At 43.1% G+C, this 14,837-nt stretch overlaps 2 protein-coding genes across 7 annotated transcripts in view; both read left to right on the forward strand.

Annotated features, from left to right (window-relative positions):
* Nucleotides 1-14,837, forward strand: part of LOC135503327 (potassium voltage-gated channel subfamily KQT member 1-like) — a 138,156-nt gene that overhangs the window by 65,130 nt on the left and 58,189 nt on the right. The window lies entirely within an intron of this gene.
* Nucleotides 6,392-7,692, forward strand: LOC135503328 (uncharacterized). The gene is made up of 3 exons (XM_064796870.1): nucleotides 6,392-6,680; nucleotides 6,930-7,138; nucleotides 7,430-7,692. Exons 1-3 carry the CDS (start codon nucleotides 6,451-6,453, stop codon nucleotides 7,630-7,632), a joined length of 642 nt encoding a protein of 213 aa, XP_064652940.1. The 5' UTR covers nucleotides 6,392-6,450; the 3' UTR covers nucleotides 7,633-7,692.

The raw sequence follows: 14,837 nt of genomic DNA on the forward strand, positions 1-14,837 counted from the left end.
TTAACGACATCGACCCGGTCTCTTTGCCTTGACCGAGCCTGATCGATAAGAGGAATCCTATTTGTTACTTCAGCACGCCTTGCCCCTCATCGCTCTGCCAACCTCTCCACTCCTCATTGTTCATCTTGTTCATTGGCAGGCCATTCGTGGCACAGAGCAGCAACTAGATTAGCTAGTTTCGCGCTTAGAATCCTTGACATTTTCACAATGATTTATCTCCAGTCTGCAGGGGTGAAACGATTTCGTCTTAATCAATCGGGCAACAAACACAACACAAAATGAAGTAAGAATAATAAAATTGTAACATTCATTACATGTACATGTATTTTCCCTCGCTGATTGAGGCCTGGTGATCCCCGTGAAAGCTGGTCGAGGGGGGTCGATATGATCAAGATTTTTCGCTGATAACAATTTCACAAGAACCATGGGAATTTAGGCCTAGGTGCGGGGGGCTTTGAAGAAAATAGACCGTGACTCGTCGTGAATTATTTCAACTGGGAGGTAAGGGGGAAAAACCCGTAATGTTCGCAGTATTCGTGATTCACCATTTAAGTTCGTAATCCATTTGCGAAAGTCGTATTTCATTCGAAATAGTTGTTATTCACGTAAAAAAATTCGTAAATCGAGAGGAGACCAAAACAACCTTGACCTAATTTTCACAATTACCTTGAACTTTGACCTACAGGGATTTGACCTTAAAGACACCCACACTATTAACATCGCTGTCTAATGATTGAACCCATAAAGGCTGTCTGCACGAGTGAAACGGCTTAGTCTTAATCAAGCTGACACAAACAAACCACACCCTTATTCTAATCTGTTTGTACTTGTCAGCGTTGGAATTGATTCACTGTGATGTGTAGTCGACGTGCGGCACAGCATGAGGCTACTGGCTCGGTTTTTTTCACATTATTCATATGTGGATCTGACCTTTGGCTGGTGTAGTTACTGCCTTCTCTCGAAAGATTATCCGCCATCGCATTTCCAGCAATTCCCACTTGCGCTGGAATCCTTCAAAATTCCCATGCGCTACCCTCTCGATGAAGAAAATGTAGCCTCGTATCGTCAGGGAAGACGCTACTATCAGCTCCAGAATTACATAAAGTGTCTATCTCATCTTGCCTAAAGAATCTGAAGTCAACATCAAGATGAAGATACGGACAACATACGCTACCCGACTCTCTCGCAAATGCAATCTGATATCGTCACAGTATAAAGGATCCTCACAGGCACCGTAATTAATAACCTCAGATCAGACCCCGTGTAATCAATCTTAGCCGGTCTATACCGCTTTGTAGGATCGCCTGCTCGAAATTGCATGGTTCATGATTAGATGATGGACGTTCAGAGTATGAAGTGAGAGTACGGGCCAGGTCGAGTTCACGGAAGGGAATGAACGGATGATGATGGATGATGAAATCAAGCCTAAAACAGACGTTTTCTAGTTAGAGTTAGGAAAGCGGAAGACGATGACGTGGTTTCTGTGAAGAGGGCGCAAGAGAAATACAAAGTTGAGAACAGGCTAGGTCGAATTCACGGAACGGATTTAGTTTTTTTTTCGGATTTCACCAAATCGCCCTTCATCATTCATAATTATGTCAATGCCAATACGACCAGAATACGATAATATCCATTGACGTAAAAGACTTTGCGACCCGTGCGACCCCTTTTACGGCAACTGTCAGAACCAATGGGTAATCAGGAGACGATTATGGTTTTTCTTGCTAATTGACTTTCTACTGATCTCCCGGCGGCATATTCCCTCTTATCTTGTCATTCTGGATCAGCCTCGTTATGAATAGTAATTAATCACGTGATGTAATAAAGGTTGACAGGGCGAAATGCGGCAGACCAAAAAAGCTCAAGCAACAACGGCAGGATGCAGGGTCTGAAGAGCGTCCGAGTGATTTTGTCCGGCAGCAATTGCGATATCACTTTCCATGATCCAATCTTCTTCATCGTCATCTCCATCCACCTCTCCCCAACCTCCTCCTTCTAATCGTTCAAGGGCTATGTCCAAAATAAACCTGGTATTCTCCAGGGCCTAGTTTTCGTGGCTACAGCATACGGGCATTTGGCCAATCTCCCTGTTTCCAAATAGCAGACGACCATTTTGGAGTACGAATCTGGTGGCAGATTCGTGGCACGCTTTGACACCTTCCCGATTCGTTTACGTTGGCTGGTTTTAATTCCGCAGTGGCCGGACGTGAGGTCAAAGTTGGTGGTCGCCTCTCCTCTGTTCATGTCGGGAATGGTGTTGCTTCTGAGGGCACTTCTGCCGAGTGTCTGTGATTCCAGGAGGGTATTTGCTTCCTTGTAGAAGGTATGGGGTTCCTCCTGTTGTTCCTTGTATCTTTTAGCTCAGCTCCTGGATGACATAAAACCGTCACCGCAGATCGGTAAATTTACCCTGAGGGCTGCTAGTGCACTCATGAACCCAACAAGCACCAGCATTCACTAGTTCATCGATTTATTTGCAGACCATGAATTGACAATTTATCTGCAGACCAAGAATCGATCAAGATTTTAGCTTTCCCATCATGTCTCTTCCCTGTTCAGGCAAGGATACCGCAACGCCGGAATCGGTTCAGGGCCGGGTCTGAGAAAAATTCATCCTCAGGCATGAACTCCAATTGATTTTTTTCTGCCGGCGTATGGTTAGATGCTGTGTGTATTTGCTGATAAGTTGTTTTCAACAAACCATTGGTTCTGACAGCCGAGAGCAAATTCGTGTCCTCTCTTCGAGTCGATATGCCCACGTTTAGTATGCTCAAAGCATTGATCCTCCGCCGTAAGAAGAATAGTCCCAAATTTGCATCAAGTTTAATCCAGTCCCACAATCAAATTTCAGTCAAAGCTGATAGGCTCGTTTAAACATGTTAAACGAATCATTTCGACATGTGTCAGCATTTTAGAACTATCTTTGAAGGCGGAATAGCGCCCAATGTTTTTGTATATTAAATAATCTTATCACAAGCGTTATTGCCAATCCATGTAACCTGGTAACATTTAGGATGCTTTATAATTTGTTTACATTAAAATATTAAGTCTATGCGGTGAGCAACCGCGGGAAACCGATTTACGTCACGAAGTGCATTTCAGCCAATCGACTGCAGCAGGCAAATACACATCCGCTAGCAACATGTCAGCGGCCTTCGTACAGCCGAGCGTGTTCCGACCATTTCCGAGCATAAATTAGGACAGTCGCAGGTTACCGAATGCTCATGGAGTATGCAGTCGGCGAAAATGCAATGGACAAGGCTGATAGAAGCCGTTGTTCCGATCATCTCCGAGCAGAAATTAGTACATTCAAAGGATGCAATCGTCGAATAAGATACACTTTTTGGCCGTGTTGTCATGCACTGGAGCTCATCATCGGGGCTGATAGAAGTAGGATTACAAATAGCCGCCGGAAACCACTGAATGAGAATCGCCGGCCAACATCTCCTTCTCGCATGGTATCCCCTGGTTACGTTTTTTTCTAGTAGCGATCGAGCTGCAATGCGGAATGTCCTTGTCGCTTTGAAAGAGATAGTTTGGATTATTAAGGTAGTAATCTGTGTGGAATGGTTCTTGGGAGGAAATTCTAGTGGGCGTACGCTGAGATTATGATGGGTGCTCTGGTATGACGACTCTCTGAATACAAGGGCAATGCATTTGGGATTCCAATTTTGAATTGCTAGTCAGGAGTCCACAGATGAAGAGGTTGTTTTTGTGACGCTGTAATGGCCGTCACAAAAACAACCTCTTCATACGTGGACTCCTGACTTGCAATTCAAAATTGCCGCACCGGAGGTGGGGGGGGGGGGGGGGGTGAGAGCATTGACCCGTGGAATAGAGGTTGTTAGAGTAACTATTTAGTCAAAGTCATCTCCAAATCTTTTCCTTATACGTAGACGCTCTAGCATTTACCGTGATGCTACGAATACCATAAATAATGATGCTGCTGTTTTGAGAAAAAAGCTGCTAATGTGCTCGGTAGATTAAGAGAGAAGTTATTTAAAAAGCTCGCTAATGCTATAATGCTATCATCAATTATCATTAACGCAAATTTCATGTTAGTTCATGTTGTCGATCAGTGGCCCGCCTTAAAAACACCAACATTTTCGCTTCACGATATCAAATCTGGCGTTTTACGTAATTTCTTTCCTGACAGCGTTGTTGACATGACAAAACCTTGATAGAAAGGCTTGACATTCCAACCAGTATTTCTTCATCGCACTTACCTCCATCCTGAACAAGTAAGCGCAACACTCGGCACTATTATGACAGAGCTTTGGTAACGTGTGCGAGGTAAGCATACGACTGACTCTGGTATTCGAGGATGACTTGCTTCAAGATTAAAAAACTTATTCTCTCCATCTCATCACTGGTCTCGTATTATATTACCTCTGCTTTTTTCACTGTCGCCTTTGTGAGGGATAATGTGTCGGGAGAGATAATTGAAGAAGAAAAGGCCCAGTACAGGGGTGCCAATCAAAAGAAAATTATTATTTTTTTCTGTGGCGCGTTAGATGATATTAGGGAGTTTTCGCAAATGCCCGAAACGCCAGCGTAAACGCCTATCTCATTGTTCGACCTCCAGATAACGAAGTCTTACAATGGGATAGCCGTTCACGTTGACGTTCCGGGGGTTTAGCGAAAACTCCCTAGTTTGTTGAGGCGTCGTTGGGGGAGGATAGTCATGATATCCTGGCCTCTTCTTAAAGGCCCACGCCGCTCGTTAAAAATTTCAAATGTGTTATTGAATTAGAAAATTTTCAATTGCTACAATGTCAATTTTCAGCAAATACGAACGGCATACCCCTTTAATGCTTTATTTGACCAACAAAGATATGTTTACGTGTAAGGTTCCGTCTTTTAATGAAATGACGTCAGGATAATGGTAGGCCTACTGGGTCTACCAGTACCAGTGGGTAGGCCTACTGGGTCTACCAGTACCAGTGGGTAGGCCTACTGGGTCTACCAGTACCAGTGGGTAGGCCTACCGGGTCTACCAGTACCAGTGGGTAGGCCTACTAGGTCTATCAGTACCAGTGGGTAGGCCTACTAGGTCTACCAGTACCAGTGGGTAGGCCTACTAGGTCTACCAGTACCAGTGGGTAGGCCTACTGGGTCTAACAGTACCAGTGGGTAGGCCTACTGGGTCTACCAGTACCAGTGGGTAGGCCTACTGGGTTTACCAGTACCAGTGGGTAGGCTTACTAGGCCTACCTACTTAGTTGGGACTAGTCCTCTTCTCCCTGTGCTACCGCACTGTCAAGGTCACCTACTAATGAAGAGAACAACGCGACCTTCATTTGAAGTCAGCGCATCAAACTCATTCAGAATCAATCAACCATTTGCGAGGACGACCCGTGCAATCCCCATCGCATTTGCACTCTATATCACTATTGCGTTTTTTTCGCATCTCGTTAAGGATACGGCTAAGTGGGTGGAAAAAGGTCGGTAGTGTTCGTCAATAGGGTGGTTTCGCAGGCGCACGGATAGTGCGACGTGAACGATTAGCAGCGGTGACGTCATCACTTCTTGCGGTGTCGTGACGTCGTACGCAACGTCCCTTCTCGTAAACGGAGGGAAAAGACGGATAGCGGGCTCGATACACGTAAGTCTAAACGGACAGCAAAATTGACGAATTTTCAATGACACAGAAGTCGTACATCCTGAGTAGCACCTGTAATAGTTATTAGGAATATTGTGATGTAAATAAATGGCTTTTGTAGTCGATATCGCCTATCCTTGCAGGCGAAAAAAGATGATGAAGTGCGGTTGCCGATGTTTCGCTGCCATGTACACTTGACACTTGTGCCGCATGCATTTCATGCATGTCATGATGTGGATATTTCCCCCGGCCATCCATGATCATGATGATGATGGAATGTGTTGTCTTGTGTGTTCATGTTGTGTTTTGGCCAATAAATAAATTTCATTTCATTTTATTGTTGTGAAGGCAGGTCTAGAGTGGTGCACGGGTGTGGTACAGCCAGGGGCAGGCTCTGTAAACTGCTATGCATGATTTTGCATTGCAATTGACATTGTATTATTACTGTAGGCATGCCTCATATCAGAATACTAAAGTAGGTCCAAGGCCGAAGCTATGCCTACCCATTCCATGGCAAGTGAACGGCTGTGCTGGAAAGGCTGTCCCTGCATGCCCAGAGAAGAGTGCCAAGCTGATGCATGATAGCGACAGCCAGCTAGTTCATGAACACCTAAAGCCCCCGCTCCCCCCAGGCGTCACTCACATTTTGGGTATTGGTGGGACCTGGGCGAGGTGCATTCAACCCCCTATTCTTCTGATTCTAACCACTCCTCGCGCACTCACTCACCATCAGCGTCCACCTCGGAGGTTTTGCTGATTGATGACCTGAACGAGTCGGTGGCATTCATGATTTGATACTTATGAAATTGATTTTTCTTTTCAGAATACAATTGCACTAGAAAGAAGACATGGCAGAAAAAAAACCAACTAGATTTTACCCCGCGTTAGATATCTTACTTCTGCGAGAGGTGGTTGCTGTGTTTCCCATGGAGAACAAGACAAAATGGGAGAAGGCGCAGCAAAATATCAACAGAGTTATTGAGGATAGGAATATCTTCGTGACCCTGAGGGCCTGTAAGGATCGTCTCAGGCATCTGACGGACTTGCACAGACGGGACGAAATCAGTTCATTGAGAGCGTGAGTATTTTTCCATTATTTGAATTTCTTACCATTAGCTATCTTTTTACAGAGGACACATTCCCAGAAAATTAAAATCAAACCGTGTAAATTGGCAGATTTCATGATCTGGACATACATTGGCTTAGAAGGCTGGCTATATATTCCTAAATAACTATTTCTGTGTTGTTTACATGTAGGCTGAGGACTGTTTTTTTACCAAAAAAAGAATAAAATTCTCAATTTCATTTGATATCTCATCATTTTCAGGTCAGGGACTGAGGAAGAATATGATGAAAGAGCCAGATTGTTGACTGAAATACTCGAGAGGGACCGTGAATGTGAGGCTGAAAAAGAGAATGACAAGACCTCGGCGAAGGATGACCAGGAGAAAAAAGGGAAGGAAATTAGAGATGCTGCAATGAAGGCTCTAGTTGTGAAGAAGAATGCAGCAAAGAAGAATCCAGCAGATGATGAAGGTACTTTTGATGTATCTTGAAATATTAGAAAATTCCATTGCCATTGCATTCCCGTTTAATAGTTGCTATCTAGCAGTGTTTGAAAAGTCTGAAAAAAGCCTTAAAACTTTGAACAACTGTTCATCAAGAGCCTCGAAAAATCGTGATTTATGAATCTTATCTTTTAAGTTTTGAAAAGTATTTAGCGTCAACCATAAAAAACATGAAATCAAACTACAAACAAAAGCTTTCTGGTTACAGTAGCACCACGGTTTTGAATTGATGGTAAATTACCTTTTTCTTAACTTTCAGAGCAGCTTGTGCTAACTCCAAAAAAGAGAAGATCTAATTCTTACAGTACGGAGTATGTTGACTACCTCAATGAAAAGCTAGCTTTGGAGAAGGAAAAGTTTGAGGTGGAGAAGAAGGAACGAGAGGCAAGAATCTTGAGGGACAATCAAATGATGACCACAATGATGAATCTCGTGGAACGCCAATTATCCCAGAAAGATTAACTTTTATTGACTTAAGTGAAAAGAATTGATGTTTAATTGATATAATAAAGTAAAAAATGTTCAACATATATTACACACTTTTGTAGTTTTATTATAATTTGATTGCCATGATGGCAGTCTCTCAGTAAGTCTGGAATGGGACTGTTTTCCATTCCTTAATGCACAGGCCTGTATATTAGGCTGGAAGTGGACTCTCTCCTAGGCAAAGTACTGGTCAAGTGTTGGCGGATCCAAGTTGAAATATCTGGCGGTTTGGCTGCCATATAGGCAAGTGTGGGCATTGGTCAGCAGCCCCCCTAACATATAGTACTTGCCAACTGGAGACAGGAGAACTTTGAGGTCCCTTCGAAAATCCAGGAATGCAAACTTTTGCAAGATCTTTCCGAACTCCCATTCAACGCTTTCCCGAACTGATGACATACTGGCATTGAATGCTTCCTGTCCCGCATTCAGATTAGCTCCACGGAATGGAGACAGCAAAAAGGGTCTGATCGGATACGCAGGATCCCCGTAGAGTGTTAGAGGTAGCCCGTCACGATCTCTCATGTTCCTCCTCTGCATCTCCTCCAACAGGCCACTCATTCGCAGCAATGCACAATCGTGCCTTCGGCCTTCCAACGGCCCGTATAAGTGAGCAATAAGACCATTTGGAATCACCACTGACTGAAACTTGAGGGCGTGGATTCTCTTGTGTCCGTTATAGCAAACACGCTGATGCCGAGTTGGCCGACAAATGGGGCGAACTGTCCCATCCACAAAACCAAAACAATTTGTCAGAGGTGCGCCTTTTTCGTGGATTACGTCCGCGTACATTTGAAGTTCTGCTGGCTGCAGCCATGGGTTGTCAAAACTCAGGAGCCGATGCCTATGAGCGCCATAGAGAAAATCTACAGTTTCATTGATTATCAACGAAGCGGTTCCCTTAGGACGACCGAAGAACTTTTCAATGTCAGTCAGTCGATTTGGCCAAGAGAATCTTTTCAGCAACATACAAAGAGCCTCAACTCCACCACATATTGATCGATTGGCAACACTAAACTTGGGTGGTAATCCCAGGCATTGACAAAGCACAGGAATGTCATCTTTACGGAATCTGAATTCGTTCCAACATTGATCGTCCGTGTAAGTCTCTAAATCGAATCTAGGCAACGCTGGATCATATGTTACCCCCCTTGGCACCGCCATTTCTTCAAAAAGTAGATAAACAAACTCATCATCCTTATTTTCAATCGCCAAATGCAAGAGTTCTCTGAGTGCCGCCATTTTCAAAATTCGCGCCACCTACACTTAAACGTAACCGTTTTCTCGTGCGGAGCGAAACCACCAAAATGACGCAGCAGTAAATGAAACGGTTACGTCTAGCTAAACGTTCACGTCGCGCTATCCGTGCGCCTGCGAAACCACCCTAATGACAATTGGGATTTGCTTTTTTCTTGTAATGGAAATTTGGGATGACACTGCAACTCTGGGGGACGTTGCACTACTGCACGCGCCTATATTGAAAGTTACCTAATTTGTTATTTCGTGCTTATTTTGTGACAACTGATTGAAAATAGTAAGATAGTTTCACTTTTGGATGCACCTCCAGATGCGGACGCACGTTAACATAACTTTGTTCTAATCTGCTTCAGTTAAGCCCTTAGACTTGACTTAAAGTTAACATCAGCGTCGCCTGTTTTGAATAACTGCCCCCGATCTCTATCGCTTATGTATTCCATTTTATTGCCATTGCCTCAAGAATTCTGCTAACTACCCGAGATAAAGGTCAAAAGTAGTCATCAAGGACATTTGGGAGAGTCTTCCTTGTAATGGAATTGATAGCTTGAATAACACGCCTGCGTCTGGGGGTCGCCTATATGACCTTTAGAGCTGTCAAACAATGTCTCAGTAAGACTTTTCAAATTTAAAGGGCTTCTTGCCAGAGAGGTGATATTTGGTGTTTGAAAGAGTTTTGGTGTTCCTTAGATTGGCAAAAAAGACTCACTGTAGTTTCACCTTCATCACAACAATTCCATAGAGCAGCACGGAAAAAAACTACAAAAAGTATTTCCAATAATGACAACAGAGGACCGCTGCCATGTAAATAATGGAAAGAGAAGCCGTTACAACTAGATGTTGCATTCTTGATGCAATCTAATAATGAGAGAATTGGTTATGGGACGCCAGGGGCGCATTAACGAAATCGCCTTCATCCAGCGTGTTCCCCTCGACCCTTGAGAAATGGCCCAATAGGGAGGTTGAGAATAGCGACTTATAACGGCAACCGCGTAAAATGAACGGCCCCTATGAAAATTGAAACGGTTACAAATCGTCTCTTTTGCCTTGCGAAGAAAGCTGGCGGCCTTGTGGAACTCCTGACATTAGCAGGGCGCGTGTCAACTTGCGTGCTTCTTTTTGGCTCACCGTATAGAGTCTATACAACACCGCAGTGTCCGTCGTCCGTCGTCGTCGTATCCCATAATTCTAAAACTGTGGCACGTTTCTTAACCGCTAGGGCTATGGACTCAAAACTTTGTATGCATGACCCCCTAGGTCAGATGACCTTTGACACTAAATTTCGGTCGTCGTGGTCGTCGTGGTCTGGTCTGGTCTGGTTCGATGTATATACTTACTTCATAACGAGACTCACGTCATTCATGACGTCGTGGGCGATGTGATCTGGTCTGGTCTTGTCTGTTTCGATGATATACTTACGTCATAACGAGACTCACGTCATTCATGACGTCGTGGGCGATGTGATCTGGTCTGGTCTTGTCTGTTTCGATGATATACTTACGTCATAACGAGACTTACGTCATTCATGACGTCGTGGGCGATGTGATCTGGTCTGGTCTTGTCTGTTTCGATGATATACTTACGTCATAACGAGACTTACGTCATTCATGACGTCGTGGGCGATGTGATCTGGTCTGGTCTTGTCTGGTTTGGTCCCGTGTAAACGGCCCTACTGTCATGACTGTCTGGTCTTTCCATCGCTGAACACTTCTGGTGGTAAAGCTATTGAATTGAATCAGGATACCAATATTTTACAGATTCCCCAACGAAAAGAGATCAATATTGTAATAATTTTGTGATTTATCGAGTTTTATCTTCCCGCAATCAATCTCTATAAACATATAAACAAATCGGGTAAAAGCTTCCGACACGTAGATGCAATCATATGTTTCCAAAATACCACCCTGTGCGGCAGACCCCTGTCACCCGATTTAGACAAATTGGACCAAGGTGCTTTAATCAATCACGAATGCCAATTTAACACTATGAATATTACCATATGACATACCTATATAACTCATAATGAATTTTAGGCAGTGAATAAATCCCGATCATTGGCCCAGAGTTGGATTTCTAATCTTCTCATTTAACGAAAGTAAGCAGATTACCATATACCAGCGGCAAATTGTTAAACAAGCGTCTCTAAGATATACTCTCTATTTATCTCCCTTCTAGGATTATAAGTTAGCTTATGATCATCATGGGGGAGAATTTCATTTGTTGGACAGAAATTAAGTCTTATGCGACCAAATGTGCTTACCTTGCAATATAAGCCTTGCTTGAACTGCCTTGATTATCCTTATTCTGTATCCTTGAGGCGGGGGATTTCTAAATCTTCAGTGATGAAAAATTCTCCGAGGATGCTGCTTTTCCCTTCTTGTGATCTCATCCTCCAAAACAGGCTTCCTTGTCGCTCATAGAATACGGTCAAAGCAGAAAGTGCAACATTTGAGCGAGATAGGTAGTTTTTGCGAAGCCTCCGAAACCTCCACGTGAAAGCCTGTCTCATCGTTCGACTTCGGTATCAGGAGGTCGAACAATGCGACAGGCGTTAACGTTGGCGTTTCGGGGATTAGCGAAAACTCCAAAATGTTTTTTTTTCACCCGAAACTTCTATCTTACTGCGCCAGTATCAGACAAGCATATGTCTCCAAGAACGAGTAGTTTATAGCGAAATACTGACAAATGTTCCCACCAATTTTAAGCCTTTTTCTTCACAGTGTAATTTTTTCGTAAAGTATAGTCAGGCTTTCTGGCGAAGGCTTTTGTCGAAGAAACTAGATTATGAATGATTCTGTAACTAATCTTTCATTCCTATTTCTCTTTTCATATACGCATGTATTTTTCTTGTATCATCACACCCAATAGGTAAGTAATTTTAAAAATACCTCGTGGAAATTCCATGTTGTGGCGCGAGTCTCACAAGAGTTGCAGTATTTAAAAACGTTCATCAGATTTCGCTACTGAAACCGACTCCCCTCAGGCCTTGGGAATTGCGTGAGCGCCCTTCCGTATAGATTCATGGAAAGAAAAATGTTCTGCCTTGTTTACTGCTAAGATTGTGATTTGAGCAAGAGAGAGAATGGCCACCCACACAACCATGGCCATGGCTAAAAACCGAATTCAAAACCACAACGTATGCTGTAATTTAAGTACTCCCCTGGTGAAAATTTCTTGTAGTAGTTGCTGTTGTCGATTTGCATCATTTCTTCTTTTGCCGCGTTCAACCGCACGCTACCATTGGCGCCATCTTCCTGTAGTCACGACGACTAATAAATCCAAAGATAACCATATTTACAAGATAACACAAATACTACATCACGGTTATCATTTATCTCATTCTGACAGTTATTTTCCCCTGCGTTGTGATTAACGGAGCATTGATGTGTGATTTGTTGGAAATAGTTATGTCTCTCGGGCACAGAGGTTATCAGGAGTAATGACTTTCTTACCGCAGAAGTAATGTTTATCTCTTATTATCTCGTAATGGCGTATGGGATACATTCATGTTTCTGGTAGGTTTCTACAACATCCGTCAAGTGGCGCTGTGGTCACTCGTTGTCGTTGTCGTGAAAAGTATATTACGAAATGGCGTCCTTTTACCCCCAGTTACTGATTGATATCACGGACCTATATCAAGGTCCGTAGTTCTATTTTAAAGTATGTTTAGACTTTTAAAATTAAATATGTTATCTCCAATATTCTTTGGGTCGTATCTCCGTCTGTCGACTGACGCAAGGCCCTATAATACCGACCAATCAGTTAAAAACTCCAGTCACAGTGCCGTCTATGGTTAGGAAAGATATCAAAATATCTTTCTTAACTATTAGGACAGTGGGTCGTTACAAAACCATTAACATATCGTATGCTTCGCGACATATAGAGTCACGTCTGCTGTAGTAATTTTCCCGCCGTTTTACGACACTCGTGACATTTGATTTGCCGCCATTAATGGATGATGTCCAATAAGATAAATCTGAATTCTCCGTTAGGTCCCCAAGTTACCATTACAGTTACTGATTTTCTGAACAATGATTTGGATCCTCGATTATTACCGAGTTATTTGTTTATAGTACCAAGAATAGATAAGAGAAGAATGAACAACATATTTTAAGCCGCATTTAGAAAAACCCTCATTGAGGTGATCAAAATATCCCGAAAGTGTTTAAAAAAGCGTATTGCTATATTGCAGTAAGACCAGCACGAACATAATGGTATCTGGTGACTTCCTTCATTTATCAAATACTGCCCTTTGTCTATGGCAGGACGGGTTTTGTAGCCATAACAATGTGATATTGGCCCCGGTCCATTGTGAACAATTTTGTTCGGTGTGTCAAAACATTGGTTTGTGTTTATCCCTTCATTGCTCTCGTCAAGTGCACAGGCACCCAACGTCGGTCATGGCTCCCAATGTCAATCAATATTCCAAATTTTCTTGCCAAAACAAAACCATAATCAAAGTATCTGACAATTTGTGATCCAATCATGTGGCAGTACAGACATAGCCGAGCTTCACCATACCGGAAGCCTGTGCTAATTCTCCGTCTCTAAGTCTCTCCTACGGAAGTAATTATTCAATTAGGGCTATCTTCGCTTGTTGATTTCGTCAGGGTAATTACTGGCAATGTTGACAGTGTAAGGAAAATTGACGTGTTGTTTAAATACTGTACCCATTTCTACTGATGAGAATTTAAGGATTCAGTTAATAAGACAGCAACAATGTCTTAGTGCCAATAATGAATGACAGGTCGTTAACGAACGCTGATTGGCCAATGGTCCCGTAGAGCTGACGATTAGTAGGTCACGTGACGCGGCGTATTCGACCGTCAGTTATTGCGAAAGTTTCTGAAAGTTATTTGTTTGTTTAGAAAAGAACGCCCGACAAGAACGAATTTTTGATATGAAAATTAAGTTACTGTTTTCGTTGATAAACAAGTAATCCGATTTTCTACCTACGCCGGGGAGTAACCACAGGATACCCTATGCGCCCTCTTTATGTGGTCTTAGAACTTGAAGTGTTTTCTTTTTTCTTTCTTCCATCTTGTTTGTGTATAGGTGCGTGTGTGCGTGCGTGTGTGCAGGTGCATGTACTGTGAACACGTAGTCTCGTCATTAGGCACAAACATGAACTTTTGACACATCAAAGGGACGAGTTGGACCTGTTGGTTTTTCATACACAAATGGCTTCCAGTTTGGCCGTGACTTCTTAAAGCAAATCATTGACAAAGAATCACTAAACAACAATAAACAGTGCATGCACTGAAACGGAATGTAACCATAAGCTTCCCTAAAATTCGCAAGCCATGTCCAAAATTTCCTCGCAGAACTGGTTTACCTCATCTTTTTTCACTACTAGTGATCAGCTTTACAGTTTGATGCTTTTAGTAGCGACGTATGGTGGCGAGCAGAGGTACTATCATTTTGCCCACGTAAATCCCACGCCGAAGTTGTTCCTTTAAGCAAAGGTTGATTGACTCGACTTGTTCGATGACTCGCTACGTGAGTCCGTGTCGATTAAGTGCCCAAGCCAACGATAATGCATCTGTTCATGATATGTCAATCATTTATTCACAGACTAATCAGTCCAATTAAGGCGAAACCATAATGGCCGATTCTCCATCTCGGCGTGGTGCTCGTATAGCTAGTGGTAATTACCAGTCGGGCGAGGATCCCCGTTTTGCGAGTCGTCGCTAGTGCAGGGTGACAACGCCCTCGTAACTCGACTATGCCAAACTTTGCGCAACCTATCTTTAGAACAGATCGACACCGCGTGGATTCTGCTGATGTAATGAAAGCCTCGGTTTCGGTCTACATTTTAGCTCATCCTTCGCAGTTTTTGTGAGACAACCAATGCCTCCAGTTCGGTATCAATTCCTTAAACATTAACCGCTGAATTCAAAACAAGGCTTCGTTGACGCATAGCGATTTAC

This window comes from Lineus longissimus, chromosome 19, assembly GCF_910592395.1.
Source record: "Lineus longissimus chromosome 19, tnLinLong1.2, whole genome shotgun sequence".
NCBI lineage: Eukaryota > Metazoa > Nemertea > Pilidiophora > Heteronemertea > Lineidae > Lineus > Lineus longissimus.

What these genes read in the sequence shown, in the direction of transcription:
- LOC135503328 (XM_064796870.1), top strand. Translation starts at nt 6,451, where the DNA reads ATGGCAGAAAAAAAACCAACTAGATTTTACCCCGCGTTAGATATCTTA. An exon ending in GAAATCAGTTCATTGAGAGC is followed by an intron (nt 6,681 to 6,929) that starts GTGAGTATTTTT and finishes CATCATTTTCAG; the next exon opens with GTCAGGGACTGAGGAAGAAT. An exon ending in GAATCCAGCAGATGATGAAG is followed by an intron (nt 7,139 to 7,429) that starts GTACTTTTGATG and finishes CTTAACTTTCAG; the next exon opens with AGCAGCTTGTGCTAACTCCA.